Source organism: Oncorhynchus nerka, unplaced genomic scaffold (genome assembly GCF_034236695.1).
Source record: "Oncorhynchus nerka isolate Pitt River unplaced genomic scaffold, Oner_Uvic_2.0 unplaced_scaffold_974, whole genome shotgun sequence".
Classification (NCBI taxonomy): Eukaryota; Metazoa; Chordata; class Actinopteri; order Salmoniformes; family Salmonidae; genus Oncorhynchus; species Oncorhynchus nerka.
Genome location: NW_027040317.1, coordinates 136,085 through 159,148, shown reverse-complemented (window position 1 = coordinate 159,148; position 23,064 = coordinate 136,085). Strand labels below are relative to the sequence as shown.

Here is a 23,064-nt window from a genome sequence, read left to right as displayed (position 1 = left end):
GAGATACCCAGGCATGTTTACTTGATAAGAGTGTAAATTAGACCACTTTTGGGTGTCAGGGAAAATGTATGGAGTAAAACGTACATTATTTTCTTTCGGAATGTAGTGAAGTAAATGTAAAAGTTGTCAAAAATATAAATAGTAAAGTAAAGTACAGATACAAAAAACGACGTAATTAGTCCTTTAAAGTATTTTTACTGAAGTACTTCACACCACTGCAATACATTGGTATTGCACACCCTTCCAGTCAATCACACGCGCTACATTGTAGAAGTTATTGTAAAAGAAGGGCTACAGTGTGAGATTTCTTTCTTCCAGCGGTCTAGTCTAACATCGATATAATAGGTTGGATGAGATGCCATAAAATCGACTCACTTTCAGTTGCGCGCACAAGTGGTCAGAACTGATCTGAAGCTAGTTGTTCGGTGAAGTAGGCGACTTGATTTCTGCTATGACTAACTTTGATCACAAGCAATAAATAGCCTACAGCTCGTGGTCGCTGACAGTCTATGGAATATGTACGTGTACAATGCGGTATGAGTGAAGCGAAGTAGGCTACTAGACTACAAGAACAAGCATTCATAGCTGCCGATGAGTCAACAGTGATTGTAACTTTTACTGAAGTCCAAAGTCGCTTCTAGGCTACAAATGGGTTCCATGTTTGATCTGAGCGTTGCTGTAAGACTCTATTTGCTGTCTTGTTTCGTTGTATCTGTGGACTTCACTTTAGGCTTGGGACAAAGCCAAGATACTGAATTCACGTTTCAACTCCCTGCCGGTAGAACAGAATGTTTCTACCAAACAGCTACGAAGAACGGAAGCCTGGAAGTAGAATACCAGGTAGCAGGCTTGGACAATTTAGTTTTCTGTGGTATTGAAAACAGAGCTGACATTTTCTGTGTCATTCTCTCTCTCTCTCTGTCTGTCTGTATGTGTGTGGTGCAATTTAGTGCCTCTATTATAACTATGTTATAAGGTGCATTAGTCGGTCAGTTACTGGATGCTTTATTGTTACAGCCAAAGGACTTTGCTCAGATGCAAATAATAAGATAAGGCATCTTCCTTCCATACAGGTGGAGTCTATAAGACAAAGCCAGCTTGACAAGCTGCTGGCATCAGCATGAAGGGTCAAGGCAGGGGAAGTGTTTACAAAGGGATCCACTGTGTCAGCATAAGGCCAGATACTCTAACTAACCTCTGAGCTATAGTAGCTGTAGTAGGCCTGTGGCTTCTTCTTCTCCTCTAGACATGTAAAGAGAAGAAGAGCGCTTACCACCAGGGATCCACTGTGTCAGCATAAGGCCAGATACTCTAACTAACCTCTGAGCTATAGTATCTGTAGTAGGCCTGTGGCTTCTTCTTCTCCTCTAGACATGTAAAGAGAAGAAGAGCGCTTACCACCAGGGATCCACTGTGTCAGCATAAGGCCAGATACTCTAACTAACCTCTGAGCTATAGTAGCTGTAGTAGGCTTGTGGCTTCTTCTTCTCCTCTAGACATGTAAAGAGAAGAAGAGCGCTTACCACCAGGGATCCACTGTGTCAGCATAAGGCCAGATACTCTAACTAACCTCTGAGCTATAGTATCTGTAGTAGGCCTGTGGCTTCTTCTTCTCCTCTAGACATGTAAAGAGAAGAAGAGCGCTTACCACCAAGGATCCACTGTGTCAGCATAAGGCCAGATACTCTAACTAACCTCTGAGCTATAGTAGCTGTAGTAGGCCTGTGGCTTCTTCTTCTCCTCTAGACATGTAAAGAGAAGAAGAGCGCTTACCACCAGGGATCCACTGTGTCAGCATAAGGCCAGATACTCTAACTAACCTCTGAGCTATAGTATCTGTAGTAGGCCTGTGGCTTCTTCTTCTCCTCTAGACATGTAAAGAGAAGAAGAGCGCTTACCACCAAGGATCCACTGTGTCAGCATAAGGCCAGATACTCTAACTAACCTCTGAGCTATAGTAGCTGTAGTAGGCTTGTGGCTTCTTCTTCTCCTCTAGACATGTAAAGAGAAGGAGAGCGCTTACCACCAAGTGTAGGCCTACTTGCTGTGTTAGTAGTCATGCGCTTTGCTGCAAAATGCATATTAAATATGAAGCTGCGCCATCCCTGGCCCGACCTTGTTACAATTTATATATAGCATTTTAGTCATTTAGAAGACACGGTTGCAGAGTTAGTCAGTTGACTAGTATAAAAGTGTAAACCACTACTAGTTAGGCTCTTCATAGATTAAAGTTGAAGTGATGCTCATCATGCTACGGTATCAATGCCTACTCTACATACTGGAAACCCTGTTCCCAATCCTCACACTGTACCAAGGCCCTCTGGCAGACACATGACTGTGATAGGATGTCATGTTCCTCACCACCCAACCCACCAAGCCGTGACACATTTCTGTGGACTGTGTGTGTGTGTGTGTGTGTGTGTGTGTGTGTGTGTGTGTGTGTGTGTGTGTGTGTGTGTGTGTGTGTGTGTGTGTGTGTGTGTGTGTGTGTGTGTGGAGCCTGGCAGGCTTACTGTGGTATTCACACAGCAACAGCTGAGACGCACAGGGCTGAGAGAGATGACAGCTTGAGAGAGCAAGCTGAAGGACTGTGGGGATTGGGACGTTTTATACAGCAGTCTGTGGTGTGTGTCTGTCTGCCTGGTTGTCTCTGTCTGTCTGTCTGTCCGTCTGTTACCCTCTCTCAACCAAGTCAATGACACCACACTGGCAATGGTAGTGACTCATGCCTAAGGCCTAGTTTATATGGCCTAACATGCTGTGTTTCCTTCCTTATGTTTCTGCTGCCTGAGAGGGGTGTTACTTTGACATGAACAGACAGGTGCTGGGGAGTGGGTGTTACTTTGACATGAACAGACAGGTGCTGGGGAGTGGGTGTTACTTTGACATAAACAGACAGGTGCTGGGGAGTGGGTGTTACTTTGACATGAACAGACAGGTGCTGGGGAGTGGGTGTTACTTTGACATGAACAGACAGGTGCTGGGGAGTGGGTGTTACTTGACATGACATGAACAGACAGGTGCTGGGGAGTGGGTGTTACTTTGACATGAACAGACAGGTGCTGGGGAGTGGGTGTTACTTTGACAGGTGCATGAACAGACAGGTGCTGGGGAGTGGGTGTTACTTTGACATAAACAGACAGGTGCTGGGGAGTGGGTGTTACTTTGACATGAACAGACAGGTGCTGGGGAGTGGTGTTACTTTGACATGAACAGACAGGTGCTGGGGAGTGGGTGTTACTTTGACATGAACAGACAGGTGCTGGGGAGTGGGTGTTACTTTGACATGAACAGACAGGTGCTGGGGAGTGGGTGTTACTTTGACATAAACAGTGCAGGTGCTGGGGAGTGGGTGTTACTTTGACATGAACAGACAGGTGCTGGGGAGTGGGTGTTACTTTGACATGAACAGACAGGTGCTGGGGAGTGGGTGTTACTTTGACATGAACAGACAGGTGCTGTTACTTGGGAGTGGGTGTTACTTTGACATGAACAGACAGGTGCTGGGGAGTGGGTGTTACTTTGACATGAACAGACAGGTGCTGGGGAGTGGGTGTTACTTTGACATGAACAGACAGGTGCTGGGGAGTGGGTGTTACTTTGACATGAACAGACAGGTGCTGGGGAGTGGGTGTTACTTTGACATGAACAGACAGGTGCTGGGGAGTGGGTGTTACTTTGACATAAACAGACAGGTGCTGGGGAGTGGGTGTTACTTTGACATGAACAGACAGGTGCTGGGGAGTGGTGTTACTTTGACATGAACAGACAGGTGCTGGGGAGTGGTGTTACTTTGACATGAACAGACAGGTGCTGGGGAGTGGGTGTTACTTTGACATGAACAGACAGGTGCTGGGGAGTGGGTGTTACTTTGACATGAACAGACAGGTGCTGGGGAGTGGGTGTTACTTTGACATGAACAGACAGGTGCTGGGGAGTGGGTGTTACTTTGACATGAACAGACAGGTGCTGGGGAGTGGGTGTTACTTTGACATGAACAGACAGGTGCTGGGGAGTGGTGTTACTTTGACATGAACAGACAGGTGCTGGGGAGTGGGTGTTACTTTGACATGAACAGACAGGTGCTGGGGAGTGGGTGTTACTTTGACATGAACAGACAGGTGCTGGGGAGTGGGTGTTACTTTGACATGAACAGACAGGTGCTGGGGAGTGGGTGTTACTTTGACATGAACAGACAGGTGCTGGGGAGTGGGTGTTACTTTGACATGAACAGACAGGTGCTGGGGAGTGGGTGTTACTTTGACATGAACAGACAGGTGCTGGGGAGTGGGTGTTACTTTGACATAAACAGACAGGTGCTGGGGAGTGGGTGTTACTTTGACATGAACAGAAGGTGCACTTTGACATGAACAGACAGGTGCTGGGGAGTGGGTGTTACTTTGACATGAACAGACAGGTGCTGGGGAGTGGGTGTTACTTTGACATAAACAGACAGGTGCTGGGGAGTGGGGTGTTACTTTGACATGAACAGACAGGTGCTGGGGAGTGGGTGTTACTTTGACATGAACAGACAGGTGCTGGGGAGTGGGTGTTACTTTGACATGAACAGACAGGTGCTGGGGAGTGGGTGTTACTTTGACATGAACAGACAGGTGCTGGGGAGTGGGTGTTACTTTGACATGAACAGACAGGTGCTGGGGAGTGGGTGTTACTTTGACATAAACAGACAGGTGCTGGGGAGTGGGTGTTACTTTGACATGAACAGACAGGTGCTGGGAGTGGGTGTTACTTTGACATGAACAGACAGGTGCTGGGGAGTGGGTGTTACTTTGACATAAACAGACAGGTGCTGGGGAGTGGGTGTTACTTTGACATAAACAGACAGGTGCTGGGGAGTGGGTGTTACTTTGACATAAACAGACAGGTGCTGGGGAGTGGGTGTTACTTTGACATGAACAGACAGGTGCTGGGGAGTGGGTGTTACTTTAACATGAACAGACAGGTGCTGGGGAGTGGGTGTTACTTTGACATGAACAGACAGGTGCTGGGGAGTGAACAGACAGGTGCTGGGGAGTGGGTGTTACTTTGACATGAACAGACAGGTGCTGGGGAGTGGGTGTTACTTTGACATGAACAGACAGGTGCTGGGGAGTGGGTGTTACTTTGACATAAACAGACAGGTGCTGGGAGTGGGTGTTACTTTGACATGAACAGACAGGTGCTGGGGAGTGGGTGTTACTTTGACATGAACAGACAGGTGCTGGGGAGTGGGTGTTACTTTAACATAAACAGACAGGTGCTGGGGAGTGGGTGTTACTTTGACATGAACAGACAGGTGCTGGGGAGTGGGTGTTACTTTGACATGAACAGACAGGTGCTGGGGAGTGGGTGTTACTTTTGACATGAACAGACAGGTGCTGGGGAGTGGGTGTTACTTTGACATAAACAGACAGGTGCTGGACAGGTGCAGGAGTGGGTGTTACTTTGACATGAACAGACAGGTGCTGGGGAGTGTTACTTTGACATGAACAGACAGGTGCTGGGGAGTGGGTGTTACTTTGACATGAACAGACAGGTGCTGGGGAGTGGGTGTTAGGTGCTGGGGAGTGGGTGTTACTTTGACATAAACAGACAGGTGCTGGGAGTGGGTGTTACTTTGACATGAACAGACAGGTGCTGGGGAGTGGGTGTTACTTTGACATAAACAGACAGGTGCTGGGGAGTGGGTGTTACTTTGACATGAACAGACAGGTGCTGGGGAGTGGGTGTTACTTTGACATAAACAGACAGGTGCTGGGGAGTGGGTGTTACTTTGACATAAACAGACAGGTGCTGGGAGTGGGTGTTACTTTGACATGAACAGACAGGTGCTGGGGAGTGGGTGTTACTTTGACATGAACAGACAGGTGCTGGGGAGTGGGTGTTACTTTGACATGAACAGACAGGTGCTGGGGAGTGGGTGTTACTTTGACATGAACAGACAGGTGCTGGGGAGTGGGTGTTACTTTGACATAAACAGACAGGTGCTGGGGAGTGGGTGTTACTTTGACATAAACAGACAGGTGCTGGGGAGTGGGTGTTACTTTGACATGAACAGACAGGTGCTGGGAGTGGGTGTTACTTTGACATGAACAGACAGGTGCTGGGGAGTGGGTGTTACTTTGACATAAACAGACAGGTGCTGGGGAGTGGGTGTTACTTTGACATAAACAGACAGGTGCTGGGGAGTGGTGTTACTTTGACATGAACAGACAGGTGCTGGGGAGTGGGTGTTACTTTGACATGAACAGACAGGTGCTGGGGAGTGGGTGTTACTTTGACATAAACAGACAGGTGCTGGGGAGTGGGTGTTACTTTGACATAAACAGACAGGTGCTGGGGAGTGGGTGTTACTTTTGACATGAACAGACAGGTGCTGGGGAGTGGGTGTTACTTTGACATGAACAGACAGGTGCTGGGGAGTGGGTGTTACTTTGACATAAACAGACAGGTGCTGGGGAGTGGGTGTTACTTTGACATGAACAGACAGGTGCTGGGGAGTGGGTGTTACTTTGACATGAACAGACAGGTGCTGGGAGTGGGTGTTACTTTGACATGAACAGACAGGTGCTGGGGAGTGGGTGTTACTTTGACATGAACAGACAGGTGCTGGGAGTGGGTATACTGGCTAGTCTCTCCTTGCTGTTGGGATTGTAGCTTTAGCTGAAGTTACTGTCGGTTGGTCTTGACCTGGTGGATCTATTTTAACTCATATCTACTGTGTTGTAGAGTTTGAATATGGCAATCTGAGACTGCTAATGACCGGATGAACCATGAGCTGTGCAAATACTTGGAACAAATACTATATCCATTGTTGTAGTGGAAGGTATATGCAGGTATACACAGTATACCCACTTATTTTTCATTTGGCATTGCGTATACTCACTTCTTAATCCCCACAATGCATATCAAAGTAGTGTAGTGGAGGTATACACCATATCAGTTAATAAGGCCGATTGAACAAATCAGAATTTATATCTTAAAATGTTGATAAACTATTATGAGGTAGACCTATGCACAAATGTTCCAAAATGACATTTGAATGAAAACACTGTTCTAAAAAGCGATTTCATGGACAGAGATGGAAACATCTGTTAGAAATGTAGAAAGAAGGGAGATCTAAAGATGCAACAACTGTCATGGGTTGCTAATATGACTAGGACAATGCCTTTGGCTGCTAGACAATGACAGAAGATGTATAGAAAACCAATAGAGCAGGAGAACGCATATGAGGAAGTCTTTCTGAAGGAATTGCCTCTACGTTTCGATGGTGGGATTTTGGCTTTAGGCTACTTTCAAGCAAAGTAAGACATGACTCATATGAAGTAAAACATCCAGGTTTCAAACAATTAAGGATCAGGAAAAATGTAACAATGCATAGAGTCTTTCCCAAAATCCTTATTAATGAAATGTTAACTAGCTACAAAGTAGTCTATGCTTACCTGGCCGAATGATATCATGATTACCTGCATCAATTCAGTGGTCATTTGTTTTGCAAACTCAATATCATGTGCTACAGAAACACAGCTAACCAAACAACAGTGCTGGGTGCTTGTGCACTTGAATTGAAAGGTAACTACACTCAAAAACGGTTTTTTATTTATTTATCCCAGACCAGTTTTTCTGTTAAGTGTGACTTTGAAAAGCCTATTTTTTTTTTAAACCTGACTGAATTTCTGACTCAGTTGACAGCCTAATTTATCTGTTTCAATAGTAAGCCTGTTAACTTATTTGCACGGTACAGCTTGGTTCAGCCTGACTGTGAAAGACTATTATGGGATTTATCATTTTAGGCCATTCAGAGTGTATGTCACTGTTTGTCATTCCATTTTTTACACAGGGCACTTTTCCGTTGTCATTTTGGAAATGGGCAAAATTAATGTAAAATCACTTCTCCGGGCACCACTACAACACTGACTATACCACCACCACAGTGTTCATGTGTCTACAGTATGTATGGAAGTGAAGACGTGTGTGTGTGTAGGCATGGTGGATTTCAGTCTGTCCATAGTGTCTGTCTATAACACTGGATATTCTCATAGGAACACTTTGAGTTAGATTATAATATCATTTCATCCATTTCCTCCTGTTCCAGGTGATTGCAGGTGCAGGCCTGGATGTGGGCTTCACCCTGATCTCCCCCAGCGGATACAAGCTGGCCTCTGAGTTCAGGACATCTGACGGCATCCACACGTGAGTGGGCAAAACCTACTAACACAACCCTGACCTCCTGTAACTTCTCTGGAATGGTATGAAGGTCTCACCATGCTCGATGGTGTGTGGTTCAAAGTTTTTGTAAGGTGATGCAAAAGACACCTTTCCATCCTCTGGCTTACAGACAGTAAAGTTCTACACTATTCTATATGACAGTCTGAATACTGTCTGACTTGCTCTGACCCTCTCTGACATCATGTTGTTCTTCTTCATTGGTCCGTCTCCCAGGGTGGAGCCTACAGAGGATGGAGACTACCGGCTGTGTTTTGACAACAGCTTCAGTAAGCTTTCTGAGAAGATGGTGTTCTTCGAGGTGATCGTGGAGGGCCAGCCTGGGGACACCTGGGGCGATGAAGAGTGGGCTGACATGGCCGAGCCAGAGAGCATGGTGGAGTACAAACTGGAAGACATCAGGGTGAGAAGGACAGGAGGAACACCCAAACGCTCAGCCACTGGGACTGGTGTCTTTATTTTGTCTTTTCATCCTGCTCGTCTCTCCTGTTTCATGTTTTTCCTCTCTTTCCTGCTGTCAATGTTCTATACATTCCTGTGTTCTCTCTTATCCTCTCCCACCTTACCCACTGTCTCTCTCCCTGCCTCTCCCTGTAGGAGACCATGGACTCAGTGCACAGGCACCTGGAGCGGAGCCGGCAGCTTCAGACCATGCTGAGGGCCTTCGAGGCCCGGGACCGCTATCTACTGGAGGACAATCTGTGGAGGGTCTCGTTCTGGTCCTCCATGAGCCTCCTGGTCATCCTGACTGTGGCCGTCACACAGGTCTACACCCTCCGACGCCTCTTCGACGACAAGAGGGTCTGCAAACCCTAGTGTCCAGTAGTATCTTCCACCACCCCCACACCCTTCCCAGTGGTATCTTCCACCACCCCCACACCCTTCCCAGTGGTATCTTCCACCACCCCCACACCCTTCCCAGTGGTATCTTCCTCCACCCCCACACTCTTCCCAGTGGTCTCTTCCACCACCCCCACGCTCTTCCCAGTGTTATCGTCCACCACCCCACACCCTTCCCAGTGGTATGTTCCACCACCCCCACATCATGCCCAGTGATATCTTCCAGCAGACCCACACCCGGCCCAATGGTATCTTCCACCACCCCCATACCCTTCCCAGTGGTATCTTCCACAAAGATGCCATAGAAGGGTGTTGGGACTAACAGGACCCTACTGTAAAGTAATGGTTTCAGAGATTGAAGAAGAGAGACTATTGACAACAGTGATGTTTGGTAAATGAGGGACTGTTAGTAAGGATTTAGTGATGTTTGTGTGTGATGAGCTTGATTCAGCTTTTGAGTGGCAGAAAAGTGCATGTTTGTATGTGAGTCATAAACACTGTGTAATGATGTCTTGACAATTTAGTGTCAATCTATCAAACAAGAAACCAATGCAATAGCAGATCATGTGGTAGTATGTTTTTAACATGGGATCTTAAGAGTGACATTACAAATATAATTTATTTAATGACATGGTTATAACACAACTACAGAAAAATAAACACACACACAAAAAAACATTCTACTCTGAAATAAATTAATTCTGGAGAAAGAGTAGCCTCGCAAAGCCACTGATCCCAAGCTTACATTAAAAGCTGCAGTGGTTATCAGTCAGTTAATTATGAGGCAAGAGAAATAAGTCTTACATGCAACAATGGCTGTCCTCATGGGATGGTTTTATTGAATTACAGATATTACATTTTTATTGAAAGGTATAGTGTTTGACAGAGATCTGGTGAGACGAAGCCAAAGAGTTGAGACATTCCAAAAATGATTCCTGCCAGGAGAATGTTGCAAAGTCAACCACAAGCATAGTTGTTATATACACCTCCAACACCACAAAACCAGATCCAATCATTCATTTGAAAAAAGATTGTATTTATAAAACCATAAAATCTCACTGATCCATTCCTTTCAATTACAGGTACAATAGTGCAAATTTGAGTGTCAAAAGTGTGCAGCAAAAGAAAATAAGGCAATCTTATTGGCTACCATAAAACAGCACTGGATTAAAGGCATATCGCAAAGTTCTGCAGTTGACATCAGTTGGATCTATTATTGACACTGTACTACATTATAATCACATTACTGGTATATGCCCTTCTTTATTTATACTGTAGTAAGGGTAATTGTATAAACTGTATAATGATAACATACAGCATAAGCCATATAGAAGAGGTTTTTATTCAAAGTGATTTACAGTCATTCGTGCATACATTTCACGTATGAGTGGCCCCAGCAGGATTCGAACCTACGACCCTTGGTGTTGCAAGCACAATGCTCTACCGTCTGACCCTTGCGCAAGGCATCCACTGGAACATACATGGTTTGACGCTCTCTTCTGAACATGGCATGACCCTCGCTGTTAAAAGCTTTGTATACTTCTGTGCTCACTCAGCAGTGGAGTACCCAGCACTACCTGATTAATTGGACTGTTCCTAACATCCTTCACCTCATCCCTTCAAATAGTCACCTTACCGTTTGGTTTTTGGGGCCCTCCCAATACACTAACATATAATATTAAGGGCTGTCATCATCCCTCATCCCTAACTGACACATCAACTGTAGCATCGAACACAATGCAGTATGAGTGAGATCTCAAATAATCTACAGTTCCACCTACACACAATGTATTTACAATCATCTAAATAAACCAAACTGCACTGTACATAAAACCAAGAGGAGAGGTTATGCCCCAGGAGATACCTAACACAAACAATCACTGGATTTCATTACGCATTTGGCACATGAGCAGTCAAACAATTTTATCAGTACAAATATAATTTCATTTTCTCAATGTTTGTTTAGTATGGAAATAGGGAACAGAAGTTGAACCCGTACTGAGAGTGGTGTCAGAATTCAGCCAGGCTACAGCTCGCTAAAATCACTGGAGGGGATGGAGATTTCAGAATACATCCCCCACACTTCTAGAACAGTCTGGGTAGGTGCTAGCTATTAAAGGCCCAATGCAGCTGTTTTTATCTCAAAATCAAATCATTTCTGGGTAACAATTAAGTACCTTACTGTGAGTGTTTTCAGTTGAAAAAATGTAAATAAAACAAAAGCAGCTTCTTAGCAAAGAGCAATTTGTCAACCAAGAATGTTGCTAGGACTGTCTGGGAGTGGTCTGAGCGGGGAGGGGAAACTGGGAGTGGTTTGAGCGGGGAGGGGGAAACTGGGAGTGGTCTGAGCAGGGAGGGGAAACTGGGAGTGGTCTGAGCGGGAGGGGGAAACTGGGAGTGGTCTGAGCGGCGAGGGGGAAACTGGGAGTGGTCTGAGCGGGGAGGGGGAAACTGGGAGTGGTCTGAGCGGGAGGGAAACTGGGAGTGGTCTGAGCAGGGAGGGGGAAACTGGGAGTGGTCTGAGCAGGGAGGGGAAATTGGGAGTGGTCTGAGGCGGGGAGGGGAAACTGGGAGTGGTCTGAGCGGGAAACTGGGAGTGGTCTGAGCGGGAGGGGAAACTGGGAGTGGTCTGAGCGGGGAGGGGGAAACTGGGAGTGGTCTGAGCGGGGGGGGGAAACTGGGAGTGGTCTGAGGCGGCGAGGGGAAACTGGGAGTGGTCTGAGCGGGAGGGGGAAACTGGGAGTGGTCTGAGCGGGGAGGGGAAACTGGGAGTGGTCTGAGCAGGGAGGGGGAAACTGGGAGTGGTCTGAGCAGGGAGGGGAAATTGGGAGTGGTCTGAGCGGGAAACTGGGAGTGGTCTGAGCGGGAAACTGGGAGTGGTTGGTCTGAGCGGGGAGGAAACTGGGAGTGGTCTGAGCGGGGAGGGAAACTGGGAGTGGTCTGAGCGGGTAGGGGGAAACTGGGAGTGGTCTGAGCGGGAGGGGGAAACTGGGAGTGGTCTGAGCGGGGAGGGGGAAACTGGGAGTGGTCTGAGCGGGGAGGGGAAAATGATAACTAGCTGTTATTGGCAGAAAGGTTTGGAAGTCTCTTTCTTACTGGTGGATGAACTAATATACAGCCTGTTGATGACAACAGGCAGGATAAAACTCCATCACACCAAAACAGGCCGATATTTCAGGTGTTTTTTCAAACCGCCCTTACACTTAAAAGTGCATTATTATAATTGTCACAGTATTATTTCAACTTCATAGTGTGGAACAATATATAAAGCATATAAATATCACACTTCTGACTGCACTGGGCCTTTAACAGTTTTAATGAGATGGTGAGTGAGAGTAAAGTTGTCTTCTTTACCACGTGACAGTTCTCTCTGTATTTTGTTACAGCTTATGCAATGAGATCTCATTTCACTTTAGGATTTTTTTTTTTTAAAGGAGGCGTATTTCCCTGAATTGCCGTCAGTTATTGTAAAACGACTACATTTGACAGTTGCCATTGGAAAAACTCTTGTATTTAATGTTATAAACTAAGTTATGGCTTTTAGAGTTTAATCAGCTCCGAAACCTATTCTTTGGAGAATATTTAAGGTTAAGGTGTTCAAGGTTTATGATTCTTCGCAGGTCTGGTTCTCTTGCTGGTTTGTGGACAGTGCATCTCCAATCCTATCCTGCTTTGGGGCAAGGTCACCACTGGTTACGACGAGCAGGAGCAGGCCGCCTGTTCAGGGACAATCATAACGACAGACCAACATTAATAACTCTCTCCCTTTCAAGTATTTCTGATGCGTAATACAGTTTGGTGATTGTAAGGGGTCTAACAGACCTTTTTTGTAAGGGAAGACTTAGGAACATTTATTTCCTGAAATTGTGTTTGTGTCCATCACATTTGTTTTTAAATCTCCCTGCTTTCTTTAGCTGATGATTCCTATTCCCATAGCTGCCTGTTTTCTACAGGCAATGTGATCTATTATGTGCAGCAAGAGACACATCAAGTTGATTAGACCATAAACTTGAACATTTAATTGAAAAACAGTATACTTGTACACTAAAGACCTTCTACAACCCACCACCACTAGTATTACTAACACTACAGCAGAGTATTGAGTTGTATAGTAGAGTATGTGCACCTTGTAATCAGAGAAACATCAGGAAGGAAGAAAAAAGAAGAATGAATAAGTTATTATTCCAGGAATTCTTGTCCTTCACAACTTTCATTCCACTTTTAACTCAAGTCAAAAGGCAAGCAGCCTGTTGGCACAGAAACACCATAGCAACATCCACAGTGAAGGAGGGAGAAGAAGAGAGGAAGGCATACCAGGAGAGAGAACCATGAGGACAACCAATGAGAGAGGAGAGAGAGGGGGGACCACACAAGACACAAGGAGACACCAACCACCAGTCTCTTTATTGTACACAACACCTCTTTATTTAGCGCTCATGTTCTAAATGGGTTCATTTGTTTATTCAAATCCAGGAAATTACTAGAGGCACTTGACAAGGCTTTGCAAAAACTAAAGAAAGATTGATGCAGGTCAGTTCCCCCCACCCACAAGATGAAAGATACAGAGCATGGAGAGTGTGGGGGGGGCATCCATTATGGAGAAAAGGTCATCACCAACATCTTACACTTTACAGATCAGGAGATGGGGTGTAGGGGGACAGGCTACAGTGACCGGTACCGTCAGGTGACAGGGACACGTTGCATAAGAAGGGGAGGTTTTCGATTCCATAAAGCATAAATGTAAGGCCAAATCTCTTCCGAGTAGGGTTCAATACTTGGTCAAGAGATTGAAACCTTTTGGAGCATGGATAGACTCCATTTCCCAGAGGCTTTAGTTGGAGTTACATTACATTACATTTAAGTCATGTAGCAGACGCTCTTATCCAGAGCGACTTACAAATTGGTGCATTCACCTTATGACATCCAGTGGAACAGTAGTGCATCTAAATCTTTTAAGGGGGGGGGGGGGGTTAGCTGAGATCAGAGTGAGATCAGAGTGAGACACCCACTAGCAGCACGGTCACTGTAGACAGACCTGATGGGAAATGTATGGGAAGAAAAGCACATTCTGCCCAGAAAATATGGTTTTAGACAGTTCCTACCAAATTCACCCTCTACCTGTACCACAATCTGTAAGGGGTACAAGGTATTGGACTGAGCTCTATATAGTTTGGACAGGTTCTCCAGGCAGGATGTGTATGTACACCAGAAAAAGCAACAAGAGTTGAACTCCCGTCCCCTGCTCACCCTCAATATTTATCACCAAATCAAAACATCAACGTAGTCCATTTGTCACTCACCCTCCAAACCGCCCCCAAACCGCCCCCATCCCACCCCCAAAATTCACCCAGTATGATCAAATTACCATCAGAGGAATCAAATGATATTCATCAGTAGAAAATCCCATCTGTGAAGAGACTCTTCACTCCTATTTAAACCCTCCCAGTGGCAACAGTTATTCCAACTAGAACCCTGTAGTGGAAGTCACTACCAGAAAGACGTTCAGTCTCCCTTCCAGAGGAGGAGTAGTAGGCTGAAGGTGCAGTATACAGCTGACATCATTTCTATCAAAACCATACATGACAAATGCCCAGGGTTATAAATAATGAATTAATGCGATCTGGAGATTAAATCTCCATGTTTCCCTACATCCCAAGCAAAGTCAATATAACGGCTGTGTGTTTAGTGCTTCGATTAGTATAACGATTACTACACATTCAAATGTTTGGTTTTCAATGAACACCATTAAACAACATTCTCCATCCATTCTTTTTAAAACTGGAGACATCACCATCTCTGTGTGTCTGTACTGAGACTGTCCATCAGCTATGTACAACGGTGTTTTCCAAGACACCGGGAGGATCTCTCGTCCACAAAGACAAATGACCATTGAATTGTGACAGGAAGAAGTGTCGGTCCTAAACCGCCGTCTCTCCAGCGCTAACCACATAGCTCCCCCTTCCCTTTCCCGCCTCCCCACCCTCTCACCCTCCTCCAGGAGAACCTACTGTACTCTCCGCTTTACCTGTCCTTGTCCTGAATGGGACTTTGAATGAAGGTTGGCTAAGGCGTCAGTGAGGTGGACTTAAGGTGCTGGGAAAACTCTATACTTAAAGATGTGTGGAGAAATCATCTCAAAGTGCTGACAACTCTCTGTTTATTATGCATAGTCTTAAATGAATGACAACCTCAACACTACCACTGGATGTATGGATGTACACAGAAGTGCTTCAAGTGGTCAATCTAGATGACATTCTCTCAGCGGTGGCAGGACATTCCAATAATAACGGGCACATTTTAGAAGGCTGCTCTCAGCCTCATGTGTAGCCCTGCACTGCTAAATGGTCTTTTTATGCCTCCTTTTGCTGTGATTTGAGACTAGTTTTAAAGCTACATACAGGGGCATTAAAACAGACAAGTCACTCAAATAAAACAAAGTATTCATCAACACCACCGTAGTCGTAATAATAACTACTTTCCAGTATGAAATCAAGTTAGAAAAAGCACAACAAAATGAACAGGATGTCTGTGTATATTACACAGAGGTGTCGGGTGTAGTAGAGCACGAGGTGAGGACACGTCTAAGGAGGGAGGGAGGGAGGGTAGCTAGCCTTTTACGTTTAGAAAGGTTGTGGACTATGCTGTCGTCCACATTTTCAGAGAGGAAATTAACAATTCTGTTACCACAGAAAATAGGTCGCTTAGGGGCATGTCACTTCCATGTAACCATCCACATCAGATGCCGTGACTGCACCCTGCTGGTCAAAGGTGAGCGGTTAAGTCTTGATGAATCTTTTGATACATATGGTACAACATCCAAAACAGTGTAATTACATCTCTTCTGATTCTGAGGATTCAAGTGGTTATGGTTCTTTTGCTTCTTTAGAATGTGGAGACCAGAGAGCCCACATGTGTAGGAGACTAAGGGAGGGTTAGCAGCTTATATCAGAGAACAGTTTGAGTCGACTACATTAGATACGTCTGGTTGAAATAGCATTTATCAATGTGCATAGATACTGTATAGGGGCCCCCTCCTCCCCTGCTCTCTAGCCCTCCCCTCTGGACTCAGTACACACATAGTCTCACACACACACACACACACACAGGTGAGCCTGGCTGGTTCTACTGGGTAGTCTAGTCTAGCAGGGAGGGCTCGGCAGGGCGGATTATGGTGGGCCGGTGAGGGGCGCCAGGGGGTCTTCGGCTGCAGGGAGAGAGAGAGAGAGCAATGAAACAAACCCAGACAGAGCGAGCAGGAGAACAGATGAGAGAGAGAAACACTCCCACTGAAAGAGAAGGAGAACAGATGAGAGATTGTGAGACGTGAATGGAGAGAAACACTCCCACAGAGAGAAGGAGAACAGATGAGAGAGAGAAGGAGAACAGATGAGAGAGAGAAACACTCCCACTGAAAGAGAAGGAGAACAGATGAGAGAGAGAGAAACACTCCCACTGAAAGAGAAGGAGAACAGATGAGAGAGAGAGAAACACTCCCACTGAGAGAGAAGGAGAACAGATGAGAGAGAGAGAAACACTCCCACTGAGAGAGAAGGAGAACAGATGAGAGAGAGAGAGAAACACTCCCACTGAGAGAGAAGGAGAACAGATGAGAGAGAGAGAAACACTCCCACTGAGAGAGAAGGAGAACAGATGAGAGAGAAACACTCCCACAGAGAGAAGGAGAACAGATGAGAGAGAAACACTCCCACTGAGAGAGAAGGAGAACAGATGAGAGAGAAACACTCCCACTGAGAGAGAAGGAGAACAGATGAGAGAGAAACACTCCCACAGAGAGAAGGAGAACAGATGAGAGAGAAACACTCCCACAGAGAGAAGGAGAACAGATGAGAGAGAAACACTCCCACAGAGAGAAGGAGAACAGATGAGAGAGAAACACTCCCACTGAGAGAGAAGGAGAACAGATGAGAGAGAAACACTCCCACTGAGAGAGAAGGAGAACAGATGAGAGAGAAACACTCCCACTGAGAGAGAAGGAGAACAGATGAGAGAGAGAAACACTCCCACTGAGAGAGAAGGAGAACAGAAGAAGAAACAAGAGAAAGAGAGTTGAGCACAAAAGAGAGAGAAGTTAAGAGATGGGGTTTATGAAACCGAGAAGATAACCAAGATAGAGGAAAGAGAAAGGAAGTGTGTAAAGAAAAGGTTCAAGTAGTAATGTGAAAGGTGGGACTGGGAGGAAACTTAAATCCATCTATTGACGTCAACAGTCAGTCAGAGCCAGGTGCTGCAGTTACAGTGAGAACCTGGCAATTCAACAATGAATTCAGAGGGTTACACAGGTAAATATAGTGTCGATGAGGAGACATTATTCCTGTGTGAGGTTATAGGTAGGTAGGAACTGCTCCCTCCTGAGAGGTGGTCTTACCTGGGCACGCCAGGGGGGATGCGAGCGGGCCGAGAGGGGATCAGTGGGGGGGCACTGAAAGGGTCCTGATGGTTGTTGCTGCCAAAGGCGTTAATGGGCAGCGGGCCCGGGCGAGAGGGGATGGGGGGCCCCCCAAACGCTGGGGAGGGGTTGAGGGGTGGTCCCGGCCTTGGGCCACTCACTGCAGGAGGACGGCTTGGGGGAGGGGCTGCTGCGGCCGGGGGGCGGCGCTGGGGGGTAGGACTGGAAGGAGACGAGAACAGAGAGAAAGAGGTGTGGGGAATGGAAAAAGAACAGACAGACAATGAAATATACATTATACAAACACTGCACAACGACAAAAAGCTTTGGTCGACTGTACAGCCTCTTACACATGACCCCCTTTAGTTCCCACATGTGACGATGGAGGAAGCAAAACATCTTCCATTTAATGAATGAGAGAATTTAAGGTACATTCACTCAATCCACATTAACGTCAAAGTCAACAAATCCTTTTTGTATGTGTGAATGTGTACACACACACACTCTCTCTCTCTCTCTCTCTCTCCTCTCACCTGGCTTCCTGCATCCAGCTGTCATTGACGGGCGGTGGCACGGGGACCGTCACGGTGGTGGTGGTGATGTCACCGATGATGTGCAGTGCCTCCTTGAGGGCGTGGTACATGCGGAGCATCTCGTCGCGGCGCTGCGCCTGGTCAGCTGACTCCTCCATCAGGCTGTTTTGGTCACCTGACGAGTACAGGTAGGCCAGCAGCTCTGAGTGGATGAAGTCCTTAGCCTGGTGATGAGAGGAAGACCATGGACTACGGAGAAACAGAGGTGTCCTACTCCTTTCACTATTCACATCATACTAGTCTGCATGGAAAGATGGAGTCACTGAATAGTCGATCTTCAGTGATGCTAGAAAACACAAACACCCCGGCGCTTGTGGAAACACAACACAAAGGTACATGAAGCTGTCATACAGCCATGTGATGGAATCCCCTGCTATAAGAGCCTGCTCAGTATAGACTGTCTCTAGGCTTTTTTCACTCACGCTGTTGATCATGAGGTGCATGATGGTCTTGGGCATGAGGTCCCTGATGGACTTGTTGACGATGCCGATGTAGGAGTCCACCAGGTTACGGATGGTCTCCACCTGCCTCTCCAGCTGGGGGTCCATGGAGAAGGTTTCTGATGGGGCCGTATCCTCAGTGTCCACCTGAGGAACACAGAGAGAGACGTTACTACTGAGTGAGGACACGTGACAGGTCCAAACAGGTCCTTTGAATTGAGGCCACACGTACCTGTCCTCTGAGTGTTTGAGGTCAATACACGATAGCTAATACTACTGCATGCCATTGGGATACCTTTGCGGTAGATGTATGCCATTGTGAATCATACATCCAATCGCTCTGATATTAGTACCTCATAATCTCCCTTCAATCATGAATTGGCGTGCATGAGAAGAAACAAGCAGGACAATCATCAGTGACGTCATCAAGAAGTATAGGTGCATGCCTAGTGTTCATCAAATACTGACAAAGGCTGTCACCACAACGCATCCGTTCGTTTGACTTCTGCTAACATTCAAACTTCAAGGGTCAGTTTACCAGACACAGATGAAGCCTAGTCCTGGACGACAAAACCCTTTCAAGAGAGAATCTCTGCTGAGCGTGTCCTTAAGTCCGCTGAGCGTGTCCTTAAGTCCGCTGAGCGTGTCCTTAAGTCCGCTGAGCGTGTCCTTAAGTCCGCTGAGCGTGTCCTTAAGTCCGTCCAGGACTAGTCTTCATCTATGTCCGGGAAAGCGACCCAAAGACTATTTGAGTGAGTTTGGGTTCAGTACCTGGTCCTTCTCAGGGTAGACCCCAGCCCTCAGGAAGGAGGCTTTCCAACTGTCCACGTCCTCCTGGGTGTCACAGGCCAGCTCAATCTGACGCAGGTCCTTATACACATTCCTGCTTGATGGATGGCAAAACACAAACACAATCAGGGTGGGTGGAAATTCTATTACATTTCAGTCAATTCACTAAGTAAATTTCCCTCCATGCTTCTCGATGAGAATTTTGTAACATTTAAAATGTCAGTTTTCCTGATTCACTGAATTGAAATGACAGACTTGTGTGGAACAGGATACACAACACACACATCCATTTCCCTGACCTGGATTCAGTGTTGAAGACGCCAAATACGTGTTTGGTGGACATGAAGCCTTTCTCCACATCCCTCAGCTTGAGGTTATCTAGGGGAAGCATGTACTTCTTCTCTTTCTCCTAAAACACAGAGGGGGGATGGGGGATCTGAACTCATAGCAAAAACATTTTGAGTAACAAATCCTTGAAGCCATTAAAAACACTAAAGTACACAAATAAGAGGAAGCCATGAAGAAGCCATGAAGAAACTGCTTCATGGGTAACTTTGAAAAACAGTGGAATAGAACACTAGGCTTCTCCACCAATGAGCAGAGAGAGTGGAATGCATTTCCTCTGTATAAGACCCAGACCACCAGGCTGGTGAGAAGAGGGAGAGAGGAGGAGCATGAGGGGAGAGAGAGATGGGGGGAGGGATGCCAGCTTTGCACTGTTGAGGAGAAGCATCTGGAAGCATTTGTCTGCACTAACACAGAGAGCGCTCAGTCCCAACAGTTACATCACTCTAAGCCAATGTCCAAGTCTCTCACACACACACACACACACAAATATATAACCACACACATGAAAACATACAAACACCCATATGCTTGTGCAAATGCAAACACGTAAACACATAGACGCATGAAAGTGGCAAACAACCACAAACCAAGACAAACATACACCCCCACCCCACACACCTCCCACCCCCCCAACCCGCCCCCAGTAACCCAGTACGATTTCCTGCAAATTCCAAAGGCAGATCCCTGCTGGAACATTTCAACCCGCCTGCCACGTCAGTTTGCTTCCACCATCCTCCCTCGCTCCTTCTCCTCCCTCGCTCCTTCTCCTCTTGTGCTCAGTCTCCTTCTCTCGCTCTTTCCGCCACAGAGGACTGGTCAAGACTGAACGGTACCAGTTGTTTTGAGGCGTAGTCAGAGTGACAGGTTAAAGGTTTGTCTTCAGCTCTGGTCAGCGGTATCTTTTGAAGCTCTTTTTGTTTCGCTGAGAGAGGGGATATCTTCGCCAAGGCCTGGGCTGCTCTGACCGAACTAATGGTAAGTTTAACAGTCAGACTAGATTTCCCAATGCATCCGTCTGTAAATGTTTAACTTTCCAAGGATGATCCCTAGTGCTTTTGGTTTATTTCTTTAATATTATTTACACTTTGTTCCAGTAAAACAGCATACAATATGTATCATCGACATGCCTTTTCCATGTATTTTACAGCCTTTGAAATGGCCTACAGAGGATTTGAAATCTGACTGTAGAGAGTAGTGTGTGGTCACAGAGTGGGAAAACACCTTGCCGTTTTGTTCATGTGCACAAAGTAAATACAGTAATGTCTGTTGGAACTTTAAGACGATCAAAAAAAAAAGTTGTAAGCTCAACATCTCTCCATTACATCAACATACTAAATTAGTCAATACAGTTATATATTTGGACCTCAGTCTGTTTGGTTGCTTTCTTTATCAAAGGAATGTTTACTCTTCCCCCCTCTGTCCTGTCTCTAGGGCAGTGACCTGCAGCCGGAGCGACCCCGCGGGCCTTCCCCCCTCCTCACCCCCCCGCCTGCCCAGTGTTCAGACTACCTGTTCATCAGGCTGAAGCTGAACAGTAGTCTGCACATTGGTTAGGCTGGGCTGGGACACACACACAGGACACATCTTACAACCAGCCAGCAGGGGCTCTGGTGAGAGGCTCTGGCCGGATCTGATTCTCCACCATGACAATGAGAGGGGGGAGGGAGCATGCAGATCATATATCAGCCCATGGAGTAGTAGCAGAATCTTTCTGACAGTTTGTATTCTACTATTTTGTGTTGTACTTATCCCAGCATTAGACACTGACCTCCTCATCCTTGTACCAGGATAGTGACTCTGCGGTCAGGATGAACCAGTACTCCTTGGAGCCTCCCTTCATGATGCTGATGTTGATGGTGAGCCAGCCTTTGCGGATGACCTGTTATGGGAGAGATAGGAGTGGTGGAACAGGGGAGCGAGGGGTGGTGGGGGACAAGGTATACCAGGAGGATGGAGGGAAAACAAGTCATTAAAGTACTCATGATTTACCTCCTGGAGATCTTGTGATATGACTAAGTTAACTGACCAATAAAAAGCTTACCTGGGTACTCAGTGTGAGTTTGGTTGATCCTGTCTTACCAATATAAGCACTAAGATGTTCTACATACTCTAAATTAACTCTTCTATTCTGAGTATAAAGATTTACAATTCCAACAACGTTTCTGAACATGATCCCTGATGTATATAGTAAGCATACAAAAGTATCATTCAGAAAGGATGACTAACTGAAAGGGTGGAGATTTAAACAGGAAACCTCAAACAAACCTTAATAACCTCAAAACTAACTAATATGGGGCATCCAGACCAAATGGGACCCACACAGGTTCAGGGATCAAGGGTCGGCGGTGGTATGTTAGAGTGAGCGGGTCAGTAAAAGCTAGCCTATACACGGTTAGCCAAAACAGACTAGGGTTAGTGGGTTAACTGGGCAGGGTCGTCAGACATACACTCCAGTGTAGGACACTGTAGGAGGCTAAACACCTAACAGGAGATGGGAGATGGAGAGGCAAGAGGAGGAGGGCCAGACTGTACAGCGATATGAGGAATACAGTACAGCGATATGCAGAGACAATGGAGACGGGTAGACTGAGCCACAGCTCACGGACGGACGGGAGAGAGAGGGATGAAAAATAAATAAGAGGATTTAAGGAAGGGAGAGAGGAAAGAGAGATGAGACAGGGTTGAGAGGTTCTTTCTGTAGACGAGTTGTATTAGAGCAGGGGTCCTCAACCTTTTTATGCCCAGGGACGCCCTCGCAGGCAAACCGACAACCCAGGGAACCCCATCCTAAGTTAGCAAACATTGTTTTCACGACTTGTCTTATCAGATGAATGATAATGTCAAGCAGAAGTAATAACATTTGAAAATGAATAGATTTGGTAAATAGTTTTTCATTATTTTGACCTCCCCACATATAACTGGAAGAGGAAGTGTAAACTAACAGCCTATTTGCTAGAAAAGGTAACTCCAAACACATTTTCGCTAAGAACAACTGTTTAGCGCTGGTTAAACAAAGGTTAGCCATGTCTGGCCAAAAATGTATGTCCAAGTCAACAAAGCTTTGCAGCAGTACTTGCCACAGTGGTAGTCTATTCACAGGTGCTGTTTCAAAGCCTATGTCAGATACACCAGTGAGTGTAATTATCTTTAATTAGTGTAATCTGTTCAATATTAGGAGTTAAAAAAATAAAGTTGACATCAGAAATATACTCTTATTTTCTACTGCATGTAATTCAACATTTGCTTATTCTGTTGCTAGTGATATTCATAAAAACCTTTAAATTTGTTTGGGACCCCCTGCAGTACCTCGTCAGATATCTAGGGGGCTGCTGACCCCTGGTTGTAGTACCCCTGTATTAGAGTAATGCTCTCATTGTTACTGCCATTTCAAAGAACCATCAGGTGAGGCAGATCTCAAGCT

At 46.1% G+C, this 23,064-nt stretch overlaps 2 protein-coding genes and 1 long non-coding RNA gene across 14 annotated transcripts in view; 2 read left to right on the top strand and 1 right to left on the bottom strand.

The window, feature by feature from the left end:
* The first annotated feature begins 306 nt into the window (after positions 1–306).
* Positions 307–11,256, top strand: LOC115104352 (transmembrane emp24 domain-containing protein 1-like). Its single transcript, XM_029625786.2, has 4 exons — positions 307–840; positions 8,096–8,193; positions 8,443–8,629; positions 8,824–11,256. Exons 1-4 carry the CDS (start codon positions 649–651, stop codon positions 9,040–9,042), a joined length of 696 nt encoding a protein of 231 aa, XP_029481646.1. The 5' UTR covers positions 307–648; the 3' UTR covers positions 9,043–11,256.
* Positions 11,257–11,997: 741 nt separating this feature from the next.
* dnm2a (dynamin 2a) overlaps positions 11,998–23,064 on the bottom strand; it is a 42,287-nt gene continuing 31,220 nt past the window's right edge. For 5 of the 12 annotated variants that reach the window (XM_065016464.1, XM_065016465.1, XM_065016467.1 and 2 more), the window contains 7 exons: positions 21,412–21,522; positions 19,595–19,704; positions 19,278–19,392; positions 18,489–18,653; positions 18,007–18,230; positions 17,453–17,695; positions 13,469–16,270 (listed from right to left, as the gene is read on the bottom strand). In XM_065016464.1, coding sequence (XP_064872536.1) covers positions 16,201–16,270; positions 17,453–17,695; positions 18,007–18,230; positions 18,489–18,653; positions 19,278–19,392; positions 19,595–19,704; positions 21,412–21,522 — 1,038 coding nt within the window. In that variant the 3' untranslated portion in view covers positions 13,469–16,200. Of the gene's footprint in view, positions 12,784–13,468; positions 16,271–17,452; positions 17,696–18,002; positions 18,231–18,488; positions 18,654–19,277; positions 19,393–19,594; positions 19,705–21,411; positions 21,523–23,064 lie in introns of those variants that run through there. The other 7 variants (XM_065016469.1, XM_065016468.1, XM_065016466.1 and 4 more) reach the window with 3 other exon arrangements.
* On the top strand, positions 20,323–22,926 carry LOC115104350 (uncharacterized). Its single transcript, XR_010463525.1, has 3 exons — positions 20,323–20,618; positions 21,075–21,253; positions 21,431–22,926. It is a non-coding gene; the product is annotated as an uncharacterized LOC115104350 (long non-coding RNA).

Excerpts from the sequence above, each read along its gene's own strand:
- LOC115104352 (XM_029625786.2), top strand. The coding sequence starts at position 649 with ATGGGTTCCATGTTTGATCTGAGCGTTGCTGTAAGACTCTATTTGCTG. Across the intron at positions 8,194-8,442 it reads ACATCTGACGGCATCCACAC|GGTGGAGCCTACAGAGGATG; the intron begins GTGAGTGGGCAA and ends TCCGTCTCCCAG. Across the intron at positions 8,630-8,823 it reads ACAAACTGGAAGACATCAGG|GAGACCATGGACTCAGTGCA; the intron begins GTGAGAAGGACA and ends CTCTCCCTGTAG.